At 42.1% G+C, this 15,974-nt stretch overlaps 1 protein-coding gene across 12 annotated transcripts in view; it reads left to right on the top strand.

Moving 5' to 3' along the window:
• Positions 1–15,974, top strand: part of NAV2 (neuron navigator 2) — a 368,944-nt gene that overhangs the window by 186,941 nt on the left and 166,029 nt on the right. The window contains exon 1 of one of the 12 annotated variants that reach the window (XM_032110878.1): positions 8,801–8,952. The exons of the other annotated variants lie outside the window; for them this stretch is intronic. Within the exon in view, the coding sequence (XP_031966769.1) occupies positions 8,902–8,952 (51 nt within the window). The 5' untranslated portion in view covers positions 8,801–8,901. Of the gene's footprint in view, positions 1–8,800; positions 8,953–15,974 lie in introns of those variants that run through there. 12 annotated transcript variants of the gene reach the window in all.

The raw sequence follows: 15,974 nt of genomic DNA, 5'->3' as shown, positions 1-15,974 counted from the left end.
CTTAGGCAGCTCATCATTCGTTTATCCTTTAGAGGAATCTGTCTTTTAATGTAGTAGGAATATGTTGAGATTTGGCTGTCTGTATCTAGCATCGTGAATAAGAAGTTGCATTTCTATTTGATACAGCTTAGAGCAGTCTTTCATGATAAATATCAGCATCTTCATTTCTTTTTTCGTAATTAGTATTTCTGTTTCTGTCCTCAATTTCAGAGTACAAGGACACAGTAGCTAAGTAATATTTTTTGTTGACTTTTAGACTGCTGCAAACTCTTTTGAGCTTGAATGGATCTTGATTTTTTTTTTCCCCCCTAACTGACAAGATTAATGATGTGGCAGGATGAAAATTGAGAGAAAAGTTGAAAGCAAGTGGAAAGGATAATATTAGAAATAATTAAAAGAAAAAAGAGAGAAAAGCAGGCAAATTTTAAGGAAAAATTGTTTTCCAGTCAATGGACTTAATATTTTATATCTTTTTTTTTTTTTTTTTTAATGAACTTGGAGAATAGAGAGAAACATGAAGTAAGCTGCTTCTTGTTACTTCTGCTATTATCAAAGAGTAGAACAGCAAGAAAAGTTCCAGCTGCCCACAAGTGCAGTGAGCCAAGTGGAGGCTGGCAGAGGAGGTGAGGGGAAAGCAGCTGCAAGGGAGGTACAAAAGAGCAGAAGTAGCCCAGACAACTGGAGAAGTTTTTGCTCTAACAGGCTGATCTTTTAAGATGTTGGAAAACTGTGGAAGGGCGCACTACAGTGTGCTCCACTACACTTTGAAACTCAGTTGTTGCACATCTTGTCTGCACGTTTCCACCCCGCTTTTATCTTTCGGGTTCAAGAGATTATCAAAGGAGACATGCATTGTACTCTGTCATTAAGGCTCTAATGATTTAATTCCTAGTATCTTTGTTTTGTAATGTCAAATTAGTGCTGCTCTGGCTGCAGCCTGTCATTCCCCCGTGACATGCACAAGGAGTGTTATTCTGTGAAAACCTGAAGAATCGGTGCATTCAACTCAGCAGACTCTGAGTAAGCAGAGGAAGAAGAATTACTTCTTGCTGTGTATGATCATATCAAGTAATTGTGTTTTTCAGAACAGTATTCCCTGTATTAAAAACAAACAACAACAAAAACCCCCTAAAGACACAAAACAAACAACAAACGAGTGTTTCTCAGTTTCTCACTATATTTAATTTCTTAGCTCAGGTAGAAAGTTCACCGAGGGTACAGAACTCTTACGGGAACTTCTAAAAATCCGTTTTGTTGGGCTGCTGAATGAAATGTGTGAATTTATTGAGGAGAGAGAGAGGAGAGCCTTGTTGGGCATCCAGCTTGGGTACCTGGGCATCCCTAGCACAGGACCAGGGTTTTTCCTCTGTTTCCACATGTCCATTAATTTATGGTATGTGGGCTTTCAAAACCAGCTGTTGCTGTGCAGCTGCTGGGAATGTGCCTTGCTCTAGTCACAAGCCTGCACTAAGAGCTTTTCTTCATCATGTAACTTGCCATTTTGGGTAAGAGATGAGACCTACCCCAACACTGCTGTCCCTGGTGGTGTGGGTTCCTGACCAGCTCTTCCAGAGTAAGAAGTATTTATCATGAAAATACTAGACTGCATTTCATAACCTGTGTTTGTATCTCCAAATTGCTGCCTTCAGGGAGCTGATTATGGCTGATGACTGAAAGGGAAATGATGCATCCCTGAAGTCATCTGTGTTGTAGAGGCTGGGAAAGGGGCCACACAGAAGGTGGTACTGTGGGGCTGGCAGCAGCTCCCTTCCATCTCTTGGTTGAGCAGGAAAAGCAAGGGGAGCTGTGCAAGACTGTCCACAGTGATACCAGCCTCTGACTCAGAGCCATGCCATGAGCAAAGCAGGGAAGCTTTCAAAGCTGATGCTCTAATAAACAACCGAAAACTAATGGGATGGCCCTTATTAATCCATTAACACTGTTCCATGCCATTGTCAACAAACTCAGAACAAGCCTGGGCGTTGTATTTACTTGTTTAGAGTTGAAAGGCAGGTTCAGAAGGCAGTGCTGGAAACCTAAGTGTGAGGAGAACAGCCGCATCCAGAATCTTCTGTGGACACTGGAAATACTTCTTTGAAATCAAATTAGTTGGGAAGACCTGATTATGGCACTTACACCAATAGTAGGTTAACTGCAACTTTTACAGGCAAGCTTCTGGATGGATTCAACCCTAAATAGAGCCATAGAATGGCCTGGGTTGGAAAGCACCTTAAAGATCATCTTGTTTCAACCTTTCACCAGACCAGGTTGCTCCAAGCCCCATCCAACCTGGCTGTGGACACTTCCAGGGATGGGGCAGCCACAGCTTCTCTGGGCAACCTGTGCCAGAGCCTCACCACCCTCACAGTAACAGATTTCTTCCTTAATATCCAGTCTAAACCTCCTCTCAGTTTGAAGTCATGCCCTATTGTCATGTAAAAAGTCTCTCTCCATCTGTCTTGTACCCTCCGTTTGTTCAGGTACTGGAAGCTCACCCCTAATAAAGTCATTATATATTTCAATATTTCTTTATTTGTATGCATATGTGATTTCATAATAAAAATTTCAACTCAGATCTACCATATAGGCTCTTTGGGTCACAGAGTTTTGTACTCTTGAATTAGCAACCATTTCATTTAAGAGTGAAGTGTAAAGAGTTTGGCAAAAGGATCTGGTGGATACCAGTTGTTATGACGTGTTCCAGGTGGCTGTGAGTAACAGCTATTTTTAAATTAAATCTTGGTATGTGTTCTTTTGTGGGACAGGTTTCAGAACTTATGGTGAGAGATCCTTTGTTAGCACTGAGCAGCTTTGTCTGCAGACTAATTGAATCATTTTTTTCATACTATTCTGCATCTGCTTAAGTAGAATTGCTTAGTTAATTTTAAATTGTTGCTGTTTAGGGCAGTTGGCAAAGACTCAGCAGAAACAGAGCAAATAACATTTTCCTGTCTGTATTTTAGTCTGCCTATTAAAATAATATGACTCAAGGATTAGTCTCAAATTTAGTAAGCCAATCTATTTTTGTTTGATATCAATATTATTATTTTTTACATGTTGGGAAACTGGGGAAGGGCATGTCAGGTTACAGAGTGGGGAGTGTGGGCTGGGATTATGTTTAGAAGTTTTAATCCAAAGACAGCACTGCCCTACGATTTTTGGAGGAGGACCCATAGGTTTCCAATAATCCCTGTATTATTGTCCTTTTCAGACCTTTGGACTGTGGGACCAGGGTGGCTGGAAGAGCTCCTTTCAGTGACCATTTGGGCACTTGTGTCCCTCAGACCGCAGTGAGAATTTACTGCTTTCCATCAACTGGGTGGCCTTGTTAATATTGTCAGCATTGCTTAACCAGTGGGTATTCAGTGTACTGGTATTTTTGTTACTTTATTTAGCAGCTTTTTTCCCCCAACACATTGTGTTCTGAATCAAGAATTTAATATATTTTTTAAAATTCCCCAGACCCCAGCTTTCTTGGTGCAGTGGTGAGCTGTTGAGTACCAGCAGACTGGGACTTGGGATGGAGCACAGGAAGCTTTCCACTACTTGTATATTCCTTGGAATCCTTGAAGACTGCTGTATATTACACGGGGTTGCTGGCAGGAATCAGGTGATTCGAGGTCGGCAGGAACAGATCTGTAGCTGACCGATACACTTCAATGGGGAACTTAGAAATAACCTTTGATGATAAAGTAAGACAGCAATAAACGTGATAATTCACCCTGACTTCCTCCATAAAACAATCCACATGACTTCTGCTGATTTGCTTTCATTTTTTTAATTAGTTCATGTTATGATCTCATATTTGCCCTTACTCTTCTCTGACAAATGAAATGGAGCTGTTTGAATCTTGTCTCGTGATACGCATTTTTCAGTCCTTAAGTCATTCTCGCGGCTCCTCTCTGAAGCCTCTCCAAAGGTTAAACCTGTTGAGCTGTTTTACACAAACAGCATTAAACCCAGCAGGTGATAAAGGCTGTTCGTGTTTGATAACCTGTGCAAGTATTGCATCACCCCTATAACCAGGGCACAAACCCCGGCATCCTGATGGCGCATCGTGCCTGTGATGCCCTTTCCAGGTGCACTGAGCTCATGGAGAGTCCTTTGCTCTGTGTCATTCTTGGGTTCTCCTTGTTACAAGGTTGCATTTGCTGTGTTTACACCTTTTCATGGTTCTAGTCAGTGTGGATGAGCTTCTTCAGCCTTGATCTTACTCTTTTTTACCATTTATTTTTCCCATTACTGTTGTGCCACCAACAAATTTCATAGCCCCTTCTAGGGCTTGCTCAGAAAAGTAGGGCTGAAAATGATTCCTGTGAAACACAGTCAAGCTACTTATTTTCTTAAAGATAATTTCCCAGTTATCATGTATTTTTAAACCAGTTAACTCCTTTTCAGTCCACCAGATGTTTGCTGGGTTGATTTGTCATTATTCTGGTTTTCACCATGCCAGGTGAAAATGAGGCAAGAGCCTCCTCACAGAATCACATCTGTGTTATCACTTTCGTAAGCTCTTGTGAACTCAGCAGAAAATATCAGTTTAACAAGACATGTTTTCCAGAGAAAGGATGCTCATTTGCCAGTAATAATACTGTCTGCTTCAGCTGTTGATTAATTGAGTTTCTATCTCTCTTTGTACTGCTGTCTGGGCCTGGTGGGAGGTTGTGACTATCAAGGCCATCTCGTTCTCTTTGATCTGGTACCTAGCACGAGCTGTCTCTCTGTCCTCCAGAACCTCCTAACAACTGCTGAAAATCAAGTTGCAGTTCCTTCACTGGGTCTTCTAATGGTCCTACTCAATGCAAGGCATCTCATCTGCTGGTTTAGAAAATGTTGAATTTAGAGGCTGCTGCTCAACACCATTTTGAAGGCTTTTTTGGAATGAAAATTGCTTAGCATCTGTTATGATTCCATGAGCTAGGCTCCTGTTCCCTCCCACATCATGCTTAGCAAAATATTGTTATTGACAAGTTCAAGATTTCTAAGATTTTTTCTAGGTTTTGATCTGTAGATATTTCCATTTTATAATGCATGAAAGGAAGACCTACGTGCTTGTTGTCATATAGCAAAAATAAGTAAAACCCCAGCTTTCAGTGAACAGAAAATTACAGTATTTTTGACCAAAATGCATTGAAAAGCAGTAATAAAATTTTCTAATATGCTTTCTTTTCCAGATTAAAAAAAAAAAAACAAGCCACAAACAAAAAACCCCAAACAAAACAAACCAACAAAATGTTGATGTGTTTAAAAAGCAAAAGTAATGGGTAAGTACAGGAGTGTGGCTTTCTTTAATGACTGCAGAGCAAGCTGTTAGCACACATATTTTTCATAGGCAAACAATGAATTATTAGTGAACGGATTTCCCCAAGCTTTCTTTATAGTAAATGTTGCACAGACAATGACTGTGTTCACTGAGTTCATTCACAATGTTTCCAACACCTGTTTCCTCCTGTTTTTTCCAGCAGTTTTATTTGGAAAGCATTGGGTGCTGGAATGATGTCTCGTTAGAGCACAGGGTTTGCTGGGGACACGTGTTTCTGTGTCATTGAAGACTTGCTGGTGAATAACAAGTGCATTGTTCAGCACTTTAATAGGGAAGTTTAGATGCCCATTAGGGCTGTTAGTAATGTCCTTTCCCGAAGGTTCAAGTTAATATTGACCCCATGTCATCATGTATGTGTTGCTGAAGTTCATAATAAAGCCTTAAAGAGCTTGGATGCTTTATGGTTTTAAAGGATTCAAATACAAGCAAATATCTGGTCCTTGTTCTCTTTTGAAATTGGGCATTGTATGGGAAAGGCATCTCCTGGATCTGTCAGCAAAGCCAGGGCACAGCAACTGGGGAGGAACTCCTGCCGTGATGCTGCCGGGGGGCAAGAGGTCATGCATGGATTTTACCAGCTTCAGTCCTAACCTTATCTCTTTCACTGTGTTGTGGGAGCCTAAAAGGGAGATAGGAGGATGAAAGGCAGCTCCAAAGTCTTACTTTTTAATGGAAGAAATAAATTCCAGTTACACCTGGCAACGCTATCAGAACTCGCGGGATCTTCATCCCAAATGAAGGCTGGCTTAGGAAAATCCATCAAACAACAGTGTCTAAAAGCAACACAGATTTTAGTTAAGGATATTAATTAGCTTAGAAAGTGATTGGGAGGCACTTTACGCTTTAACCTCAGGAGCTTTGCTTTATTAGTATTTCAGGCTGATTACATGCGAGTGTTTCTGTCCACATTCAGCGTGCTCAGCTGGCTCATACAGGGATAAAATGAGAAAATACTCAGGCCTGAGCCACACTTCAGTTAATGTAAAAACAGGCAGCAAACTGTAGTCAAAGAAACAAGACTGGTTGGCTGAAGAGTCCTTCCATCCATATCTGGTCTTTTAATCTGCCTTTTGTAGCTGGGGCAGTTTGGCTCTACTTTGTTCCCTGGGTCCCAAAAATGGAGTTTTTCTTGTGATGGTAGACAAAAATCTGCCATTTTCTGAGGCCTCTCCTTTGTTTCTTAAAATTCCTGATTTTGGCACGAGGTTGAGTGTTGAATGAAAATATTTGGCTGTTCAAACTGGCAGAGCAGATCACCAACAACCTTTTAAGAGGCTTAGGAGGTGTCTGAGGCAATGCTGACTTGTGCTGTGGGTTGTCTTGGCCCTTTGTACGGGCTGTAATCCTGCAAGTGTAAAGCTCCACTTGTCTTAGTTTTTTGCCTGAAGTTGTTGTGTTTTTTGGAAGCAGAACACCATCGTGCCATGATATTTAGGCAGGTGCCAGCGGATCGATGGGAAGCCCTTGCGATGCTCCCACTGTGCCGGCAGCAGGGAAGGGACAAACTCAAGCTCGGCGAGGAGCGCACACTGCAGGCACTGGCGGCTCCTCCAAGGTGCTGCTAAGATGCTCTTAGAAAATCCTTTTGGCATCACACCCAGGCTTCTCCCTCGCAGTGCACGCATTCATTCCCTCATTCATGAGGCTGTCAGCAGGTTATTGTCTCAGCCTGTGACCCTCCTGAAGACCATACATCTTATGTTCAAGCCCTCAAATGGGCTGTGACCTTCCCCTCTTTTGAGTGTTGTAGGAATGACCTTTCAGCAGGGTACTTGCTTACGTAGAGGGCTGGCTGGGAAGATTTGGCTGTGCTAAGGCTTTGGTCCACGTTGGCCTGAAGGGAAAGAAAAAGAGTTCTTTATTCTCAGAAGAGGATTCAGATTTTACTTCTACGGTTCAAAGGTAAGCTGTATGCATGAAGTCTTTAAATGCTTTCAACATGCAGATCTTTCTCTCTGCATAGCTATTCACGCTACCAGACTTGGTGGGGCAGTTCTTTTTACAGTGCAGGAATATGGTTGTTTGTTTCAGTAATTATTCCGTCTTCTTTATCACTTAGAATAATAAATTAGAACAAGAGAACAATTACAGACTGAGGGAATTAAATCTAAGTCGTGGAAGCATAGCTGTTAGGGAAAAGACTTCAGTAAGAAGGCACATGTGTTTTTTCTTTTGGAAGAGGGTATTTACAGAATTTCAAATGCCAATTTACTGATTTATTGTATTTCTTCACCAACATACTGAGTGGGTACATGAAGCAGCCTTGCCAGTAAAATCATACAATAGGGGAATTTTCAGATAAGAAAGTGATCCGTTTGCATACAATTTGGTCCTTTAAAAAATATTTTAATATCTTTTTATTGGATTATTAAAGGATTTCATTATTAGAAAATGATGTTGAGCAGTTCATGGGTTATGCCTCCCCTCCTGCAGCCAGCGAAGTTACCTTTTGTGAATCAAAATTTATGTTTGGAGAGAGGGTGAGAAAACGGTGGCCTGGGGAATTCCTTCAAATGTGTTTTAATTCCTCATATTTCCCCGGCCTGGCAAAACCAAAGCTACCAAAGGAACCACCCCCCAGGCCCAGGCTTGGAGAGCTGCTGGGACACCTGCTGCTGGAGCTGCTGTGGTCTTCTTATCCCCCATGGGCCGCCGCCTTTATCAGGTGTAGCACCTTCTCCAGAGCAGAAGGGAGACGAGCTGCAGCCAAGTGCGTGGTTCCCACTGGTGATTTCATAGGATCTCGGGCAAGAGCAGGCATGAATCTTCCCAGAGCTGAGTATCTTGTCTGGACTGCTGCGCCGGGCAAGGTGCTTCAGGGGAACAGACGAGCTGTTGCAGAGGGGTGCAAGAGAGCACCTGTGGAATAGCCTGCCATTTACAAAGACCTTTAATAGCTTTATCTTAAATACAACGTGGCAATCTGTGATATTTGTTGCCATTAAATACAGCTCTTCTGCATATTAAAAATACTAATTATTCTAAACACTCTCACTATTCTCTTGTTTATGTTTCCGAAGCCAATCTGCGATGCACCACCTGTTGAATCATTTTTAAGGCAGAATGTTCCTCCCTTTCTCTCAGGGCAAGCCTGGTCCTTTCCCACCCCAGCAGATTCAGTATAAACCCAATTCTAAATGGAACCAGCTCAGATCGTGCCAAATGCCTATACAACACGGCAGCTTCAGACCCTGTGTGCTTTTAACAGAGCCAGGCTGTCAAAATGGGGAGAAGCCGCTGTAATTTGCAGTTTTGCTTTAAAACGTGCCCGGTGCCCTTAAGCATTTCGCTAAAACGCGGCTTGGCACTCGATTAATTTCTGTCTTCGAATGTTTTCTCGGCTGTTTTCCCTCCGTTCCCTGTGTGCCCCCGCCCCTGTGCCAAACCCCTCCCCGGGCCGGGCCGGGGATCACCCCCGCCCCGAGGGGTGCGAGGATCCTCCCCCAGCGGGGCCGAGGGACCGCCCGGCCCCGCCGTGCCCGGCCCCGTGTCCCCGGCATGGCCGGACCCCGACCCCGCCAGCCGGAGCCGGCGGCACTCGCGGCCAGCCCGGGGGCGCGGCAGGTGCCGGCGGGACCATGAGCGTGATGCTGTGGCGCTGGGAGCAGAACAACAGCACCATGAAGCTGGTAAGCACGTCGGGGAGAACGCGGGACAGCCACTGATGGAGGGAGAATTGCCCTTGCACCGTTCTCATTAGCGACCAGGGGTACCTGGGGTGGCAGGGCTGATGCTGGACCGATGTGCTCTCCAAGCGGATGCTGTTTTGCTATGGAGTCGCAGCCGGATTTGTTACTCTTTAATTCGTGTTTTGGGTTTGTTTAGGTCAGTCTGCGTCTCGTTTCATCTCTGTAGTTAAGCTCGTTTATAGCTAAGAACTGAAGCATCAGTAACGTGTGTAGCCCTTTCCCCTCATCTTCCTTTATTTATTGTCTTTATTCTCATTGTTTTCTTCTTCTTGGAAGCAATTTCCTCTCTTTCAGTTTTGCTGGAATAATTTTGTCGACTGGGAGCATTTGGAGTTTTGTTTGCTCAACAGTTTTTGGTTTTAAATTCCCCCTCCCCGTTCCCCCCCAATCCCCTTTCCTGTCGTCTCCTTTACTGAAATATAAAAAAACCGTGCACCCTGTTAAGTAAAAAGTGTGTGGCTGCTCCATTCCTGCAGCGTAGATGAGCTCAGGAAGCCTACATATCTGCCTGTCTGCTTGAATTACTGTCCGTACCAAGATATAAACTCTGATCAAAACTTAGAGAGACTTCTCGTCAGCAGCTATTTTTAAAGCTATTTGATGTAAAGAATCTCAAGACAGTGGCTGTCTGAGATAGCTTTAAATTTGTTTTCCCTGTCTCTCTGGAAGATTATTTAAACAAAGAAAATTACAATTCTATCCAGTTTTTAGAGAAAAGATTTATTTTCCTGAGAAATTTATAATAAAACACCAGTATTTGCTACAGGTCTAATCCTTTAGCCTTTATGTGTGAAAACTCTGTTGAAAGTCCATGTGGGAGTTAAAGGTTCCCAGCACCTCTTCCTATCAGGCTCTGCAATCAAAGAAATTTATAGTTCGGCTGGTAATGTAACAATCTCTGTTTTACATACTTTCCTCGCCAGGAATGAGGTGATAAACACGCGTTCGTGAAGGAGTATTCAGCTCTGGATACAACAGCAGCCCTTCACGTGGGATCAGATAGTTTCGGATATTTCACGCATGAGTAGCCCCTGGAATAATGAATTTGTGAGCTGGCTGTAGAAGTTGGCGCCTTTGTGTGGGGGTTGCCCAAGCCTAGTTCCAGCTGAAGCCAAGTATTTTGGGAGGGAGGTTAAAGTGAGTCCTTTCTCTCGCTTTTCACATGCAAAGAGCTCTTCAGGAAGCAGAGAGAGCTTATGTACACAGGTGTATTGCAAAGTCTTTGCATATACATTGGCCTTTAAACCAGCCCCCAGTGGGCTGCCCAAGCAGCACCAGCACCTGTGAGAACTGAGCTATGAAATCAAGCAGAGAAAAGGAGACGTAAGAAATCAAATAGCTGGTAGTGTCCAAGGCACAACGAAATCCAGGTGATGCTCAGAGTGGAAGAAAAGTGCTGGATTTACCCACTCCTTGGGCAGGAGGAGAAAAGATAAAAGCCTTCACCCCATACCCTGCTCACGACCCACCTTCCCTGCCAAGCAGCAGGCATTTATTGCTCCTGCAATTAGGGAATTACGGAGGTTGCCCTCGTGGGGCTGCCTCCTGCCTGGTGTGGTTTGCTGGGTGCTGGGGCAGGGAGAGACGTGGGTGCCCCTCAGTCTCGGGGGGCCTGGCAGGGTTCCGCCTAAAGCACTGGGATGAGCTCAGCTTTGTGCAGACCTCTTCCAGAGGCCTTGGCTGGTCTGTCTTGATAAAGTGGATCAAACAAAGACAGTTTTTATAGATGTGTGTGTGTGCATATATATATGTATATATAATTAAAAAAAAAAAAAAATCCTCAGCTAATTGAGTGTCAGAGTAAATACCTCAGATGTTGCCCTCCTGCTTTTTCTCCTCCTCGTCCTTCTTTTGGCCCAGTGAGGTTTCTGTGGAAAAAAGAATGAGAAAATGCTTGCTAGTCATTGCTTAGGGTGAGCTGATTGTGGCTACTTTGCCAACAAAAGCCAAATACATTCTGCTGAGAGTTTTGGGTGGTGATGGCAAGAGTCACTTTGTGGTTGAAACTGTAAGATTTGGAGTGTGGAAGCTTAGGGTTTTTTTTCAGATTTGTAGTATAGGGCTGTTCAGGCATCCAGGAATAAATCTATCTGCTTGCTGTTATCACAGAGTCCCCAAATATCGGATCCTGCAAGACTTACTCTGATAAGTTTGTGAAAATTGTGATGTTGCCATAAGAGTGCAATGTGAAATAAGTAACTCTTTGTGTTGGTAACTCCTTTTCCATAAAATTGTCCTTGAATAATTTTGGGGGATGGTGGCCTAATTTTTGTCACATACAATACATTCAGCTGTGATCTTGTCATCTTGAATTAGCTGCAAAATACAAGGTTGCTTTCATTGTTGATGTATTTCCTGGGCAATCATGACAGGTTTCTTGCCAGTCTCTCTGGAGCATATTGATGTTATTACTGGACATTCAGAGGAGTGGCCAGACAGTAACCAAGATCATTTTTTTGCTGAATAGACTGTGTCCACTTTCTAAGGTACTGCCAACTCTTGGGAGAAAAAGAACAAATTGTGTAGCTTGCTCCTGTTCATGGTGAGTGACTTGTGCACAGCTGATAAACGCAGTTATTTTGACCCCAGAGTTCCTTATTCCTGGGCTTCTAAAAACAGATGTTTAATTCTGATTTTATTTCCATTTTATATTTGAGACTAACAATATTTCAGCGTGGAGTGTAACACCTCCCTCGCTCTTACTTTTTGTTTAACTGTTCTGAGTCAGCGTCACACCTTATGCAAACACCTTTTTCTAATGTAATCAAAACAAGGATCGTTCCCACTCACTGTTTTATGGCTTTGAGAATTCAAAAGGGGTAAGGTATTGTTTTTGTGATGATTGAAGGTTGTAAAAAGCATGTGATCCTTTTTCTTTATGGCAAGTTCAAATTGTCCTGTACATATCCTACAAGCCCCTGGCCTTGCAGCATGTGTATAGTCGTATACAAATATGAGAATGTTTCAGCCTTTTACAAGGTTTTTCCTACAATTGTATCAGTAGAAACATGTTAACTAACCTGTCTGTATGTAACTGGCGGCAGATAACCTTTCCAGGGTGGGTTTTCTTTTGTGGTTTGGTTGGTTTTTGGTTGGTTGGGTTTGGTTTTCTGGGTTTTTTTGGTGTTTGTTTGTTTAGTTTTTTGAGCCTGTAAGAAACTAATGAGTGAAAACCCTACATATGTCTTCTCAAGATGAAACATTCTGTGTCTGACATGGAGTAATAAATGACCCCAGGATAAGCCTGTATTGAAAGGTTTGTTTCTTTGAATGGAGTAAAAGAAACTTGACTGAAGAGCCACAGCAATGTCAGCAGAGGCTGTATCATTTTATTGTGAAATGTATACCATAATAGTGTTTCAGAAACAGGTTTCAGACGCACAAACATTTAAGCTTTTTAGGATTTTGTTTAATGTAGTTTACTGATAACTATTTTTTTTTCCTGGGAGAGTGTAGCTTTTGTCTTTTCTCATTTGGGATCAGACTTGTGGGTTTACAGAGCTAGAGATGAAGACTGCTCAGCTTTTCCTGTCACCTTTAGTCTTTCTGTTTTCAGTTTGTAAAATTTGAATGGTACTTACTATTAAGCAGATACAATCATTTTATGCCCTCTCTATCCCTATAATTTTCTGCTTTGATTTTAAAACGTTGAGTAATATGAGAGAAAAGAAACGTGCATGTCTTTGCATGAGCACTTCTATATAGACACCTGTAACTTACGAGCTGGACCAGATTCTCATTTCCACAGCAACGGACGGGCTCTGGGTGTGGATGTACCTTACTGTTCCCATCCTTGCCCTTGCTCCATAGGAGACCCTGAGATGCAAGGAGTGGGAAAATTGCTCCTGCTGAAGGTCAGGAGGTGCTGAAGGAGTTGGGCCATGTCCATATGGACTGGGGAAGGAGGAATGCCTCCTGCTCTGCACCCCCCCGAATGTGTGCCAGGGGGTGAGTGGTGCCAGCTCCGTCTGTACCTGAGGCTTGCAAAAGTTAATGGGTCCTAGGCTGGGTAAACCATTGGATCTTTAAAACATGTTCTTGCAAAAAATAGGGAAAAAAAGTTATTCTTGTAAAATAGCTAATTCAAAATATTCTCTGTGGAAAGAGTGTTAAAAGATTTATCTCTATGTATAAAATTTCAGTCCTGGTTTACGCATGACTTCTATTAAACATTTCCCTTTAATGCTCTTATCTGTGTGTGCCTTCTGGGCTGATGTGGAGCATACAGCAAAGGGAACATACTTATTTGGAAGAAACACTTCATTCTGGATGAGATTTTCAAGTGCTTAACTTGAAAACTGAGAGAGAAGAATTGACTGGGCTGATAAGAGATTTGCAAAGTTATGATTTGATAGGCCTGTTTTTGCTAGCTGACTTAGCAATACTTTTCATTAAGTAAGGGAAAGAATTCCTGCAGTTCCCTAAGCTTTTGCCATCTGTATTAGTGCTTATAAGCAGTTTATTGGAATCGTCACAGCATTATCTTGCAGCTGATTATTGACTTGATGTTGGAGTCGGATCACAGCCTGTTACCTAGCTTTTCCAAGCCAAAAAGTGTGGAACCTCAGCCAGTTGTTAGATGTCTAGATCGAAGGCTTAGTTGCTGGCACTCTGTAGTAAAGATTAAAATAAATAGCAAAGTATAAGTCAGTGTTTCATAGGTTAAGATATGTCTGAAAAAGGCTGTTGCATGTAATCATACATTCCCCACACTTGTATTTAATCACACAGCTGAGGAAATGTTCTTTTGACACACAAGAGCTGAGGAAATGTTCTTTTGACACAGAAGCCTGTGGGCAGACTGTGTTGAAAGAGCACACACATCTTTCTTCTGAGGATCAGTCAGGAGAGGACAGCACAATTGTGAGCTGCAGCATCATAAGGCTGTGCAAAAGGCAGACTTGTTCCTGGCAGCTATCAGGAAAGGTGCTTTCAGCAGAGATAAGGAGGTGTGAAAGCAGTGAAACTACCAGGAGGCAGCTGAAACCTCACCTGTGAATATGATACACAGTTGTGGTATCATTTATGAAAGATCAGTGCAAAGGAAACAAGGGCTCTTGGGCTGACCAAGAGGGAGAAAAATCTGTTTTCTTAGCACTCCTAACCAGAGAAAAAAGGACAATCTGGGCATATGAGTTTTCTGTGTAAAGACATCAAAATACAGCAGGGTGCTTCTAATCACCACAGCAGGGACTGAAACCGACTCTCTTTCGAAGAGGGAAGCCTCAACACACCTTCTAGGAGACACTTGGATCATTTATGACAGCACTTGTATCGCACAATTAAATTCCCAGATACGGGTACTGTGTGTGTGCATACACGTGCCAGGGACAACCCGCCACAGTGTGTATTTTTCTGTACAATACATAGATACTTAAATATTATAAAAATTTAAATATCTAAAATTGTATTAGTTTTAAGGAGTTGATGTCATTACAGAAATCAAAGTAAGTAGAAAACAATCGCATGAAAATTATTTAATGTGCATATTCAGATGTTTATATCTCAAGATAAATAAACACCATATTGTAACTGCTTTGTTACAAACTATACATGTCACATTTCAGTGCAGATATCACTAAAAAAACCCTTATATAAGGAGTTTCAGAAATGCAAATTTAAAAATGTATGTATATGCTGTATGTTGCTTGGTTTAGGCTTTCTGAAGTATTCCAGATTAATCTGTTTGTCTGTCCTAATTTAGAATTCAGGTGTAGAGGTTTGAGCCTCATTTAATTCTGTTCTGTGATTATGGCAGTAAACAGACTGGAAAGGGATTTGAGGTAGGTGATCCTTCAAAAAGCATTCCTGTTCTGGTACAGGATGCATTTTGGGATTGCAGCTTGATTTTAGTTTATTTACTTCTTTCCCGCGTAGGACACTGAGGAAAGATTAAAAATTCCATATACTTTTCTGAAAACCTTACTATTTCTTTTACTCCCAGTTGTGTGTGGTTTTGTGCTAAGTCTTGCTCTTACTGTGGAGCACAGAGGGATAGATGCAGATGGTATTTAATAGCTTGCGAGGTAGAGGGTTTATTGTTTTAATCAATGTCAGACTTTACTGTTACAGTGTGCTGATTAATGTATGAGTATAAAATCTGAAAACCACTTGGCTTTCTTTCTCTTGTTCTTGGTGGAAAGATGCCCCTGAATTCTGCTCCAGCCTCATCTGCTCTGACTCTCACAGCCTGTTCAAGTGCTTTTAGGGGGTTGTTGCCAGCATGTCTGTCTGTTGGCTGCTCTGCTCCTCCTCCCCAGTGTTCTGGGCAAAGAATGTCTTACTGTGAAGTTCAAATAAACCAAATTCTAAGAGTTTTCTTTTGCAAGACTTTCTCCAAATTTCCTGGGTCATTTTCTGTACCATTTCTAGTCTGAACTCCTCCTTCTTGAACACAGGTGGCAAGAACTGTACGAGATGTTTCAGGTGAAGTCTTACCAGGTCATTGTATGTTGTACAAGGGTTTTAATATGTCTTTAATTAAAAAATTTTGCATGTGAGTAAGCATTAAGTCTCTCATGCAACCAGAACTTGCCGTCTTTTATTCGCAAGTAGTTCATGATTAGGGCCATCATGGTGAGGCTGTGACTGCTCAGGTGTTTTCTGTGTTACCTTTCTGTCTGAAAAGTCTTGCTTCAAATACGCTTGTTTATTGTCATCGTGGATCTGCTTTTTCATTTTGAAATGACAAACATAAATTCCTTATAGATTATCTGTGCAGTTACTAATTTTATTATAACGATCCTAATCTTGTTGTCTAAGAGTCATGACCCTACGTAACTTTTGTCAGGTCGAGTACTGTGAAAGTGAAGGAGAGAGAGTGATTTTGGTGTGGAATGGTTTAACGGGGGTTCTGAACTAAGCAATAGTTGTATATCTTCTTTTATCAGTATCTTTTACAGTGAAGCACTAGAGAGCTTCTAGAGCACTCCTGAGTATTCGGTGTCAAGTGGTGGAGTGGT

The sequence above is a fragment of the Corvus moneduloides genome, chromosome 6 (assembly GCF_009650955.1).
Source record: "Corvus moneduloides isolate bCorMon1 chromosome 6, bCorMon1.pri, whole genome shotgun sequence".
In the NCBI taxonomy this organism is placed as follows: Eukaryota; Metazoa; Chordata; class Aves; order Passeriformes; family Corvidae; genus Corvus; species Corvus moneduloides.
This window is presented reverse-complemented; position numbering and strand designations above follow the sequence as displayed.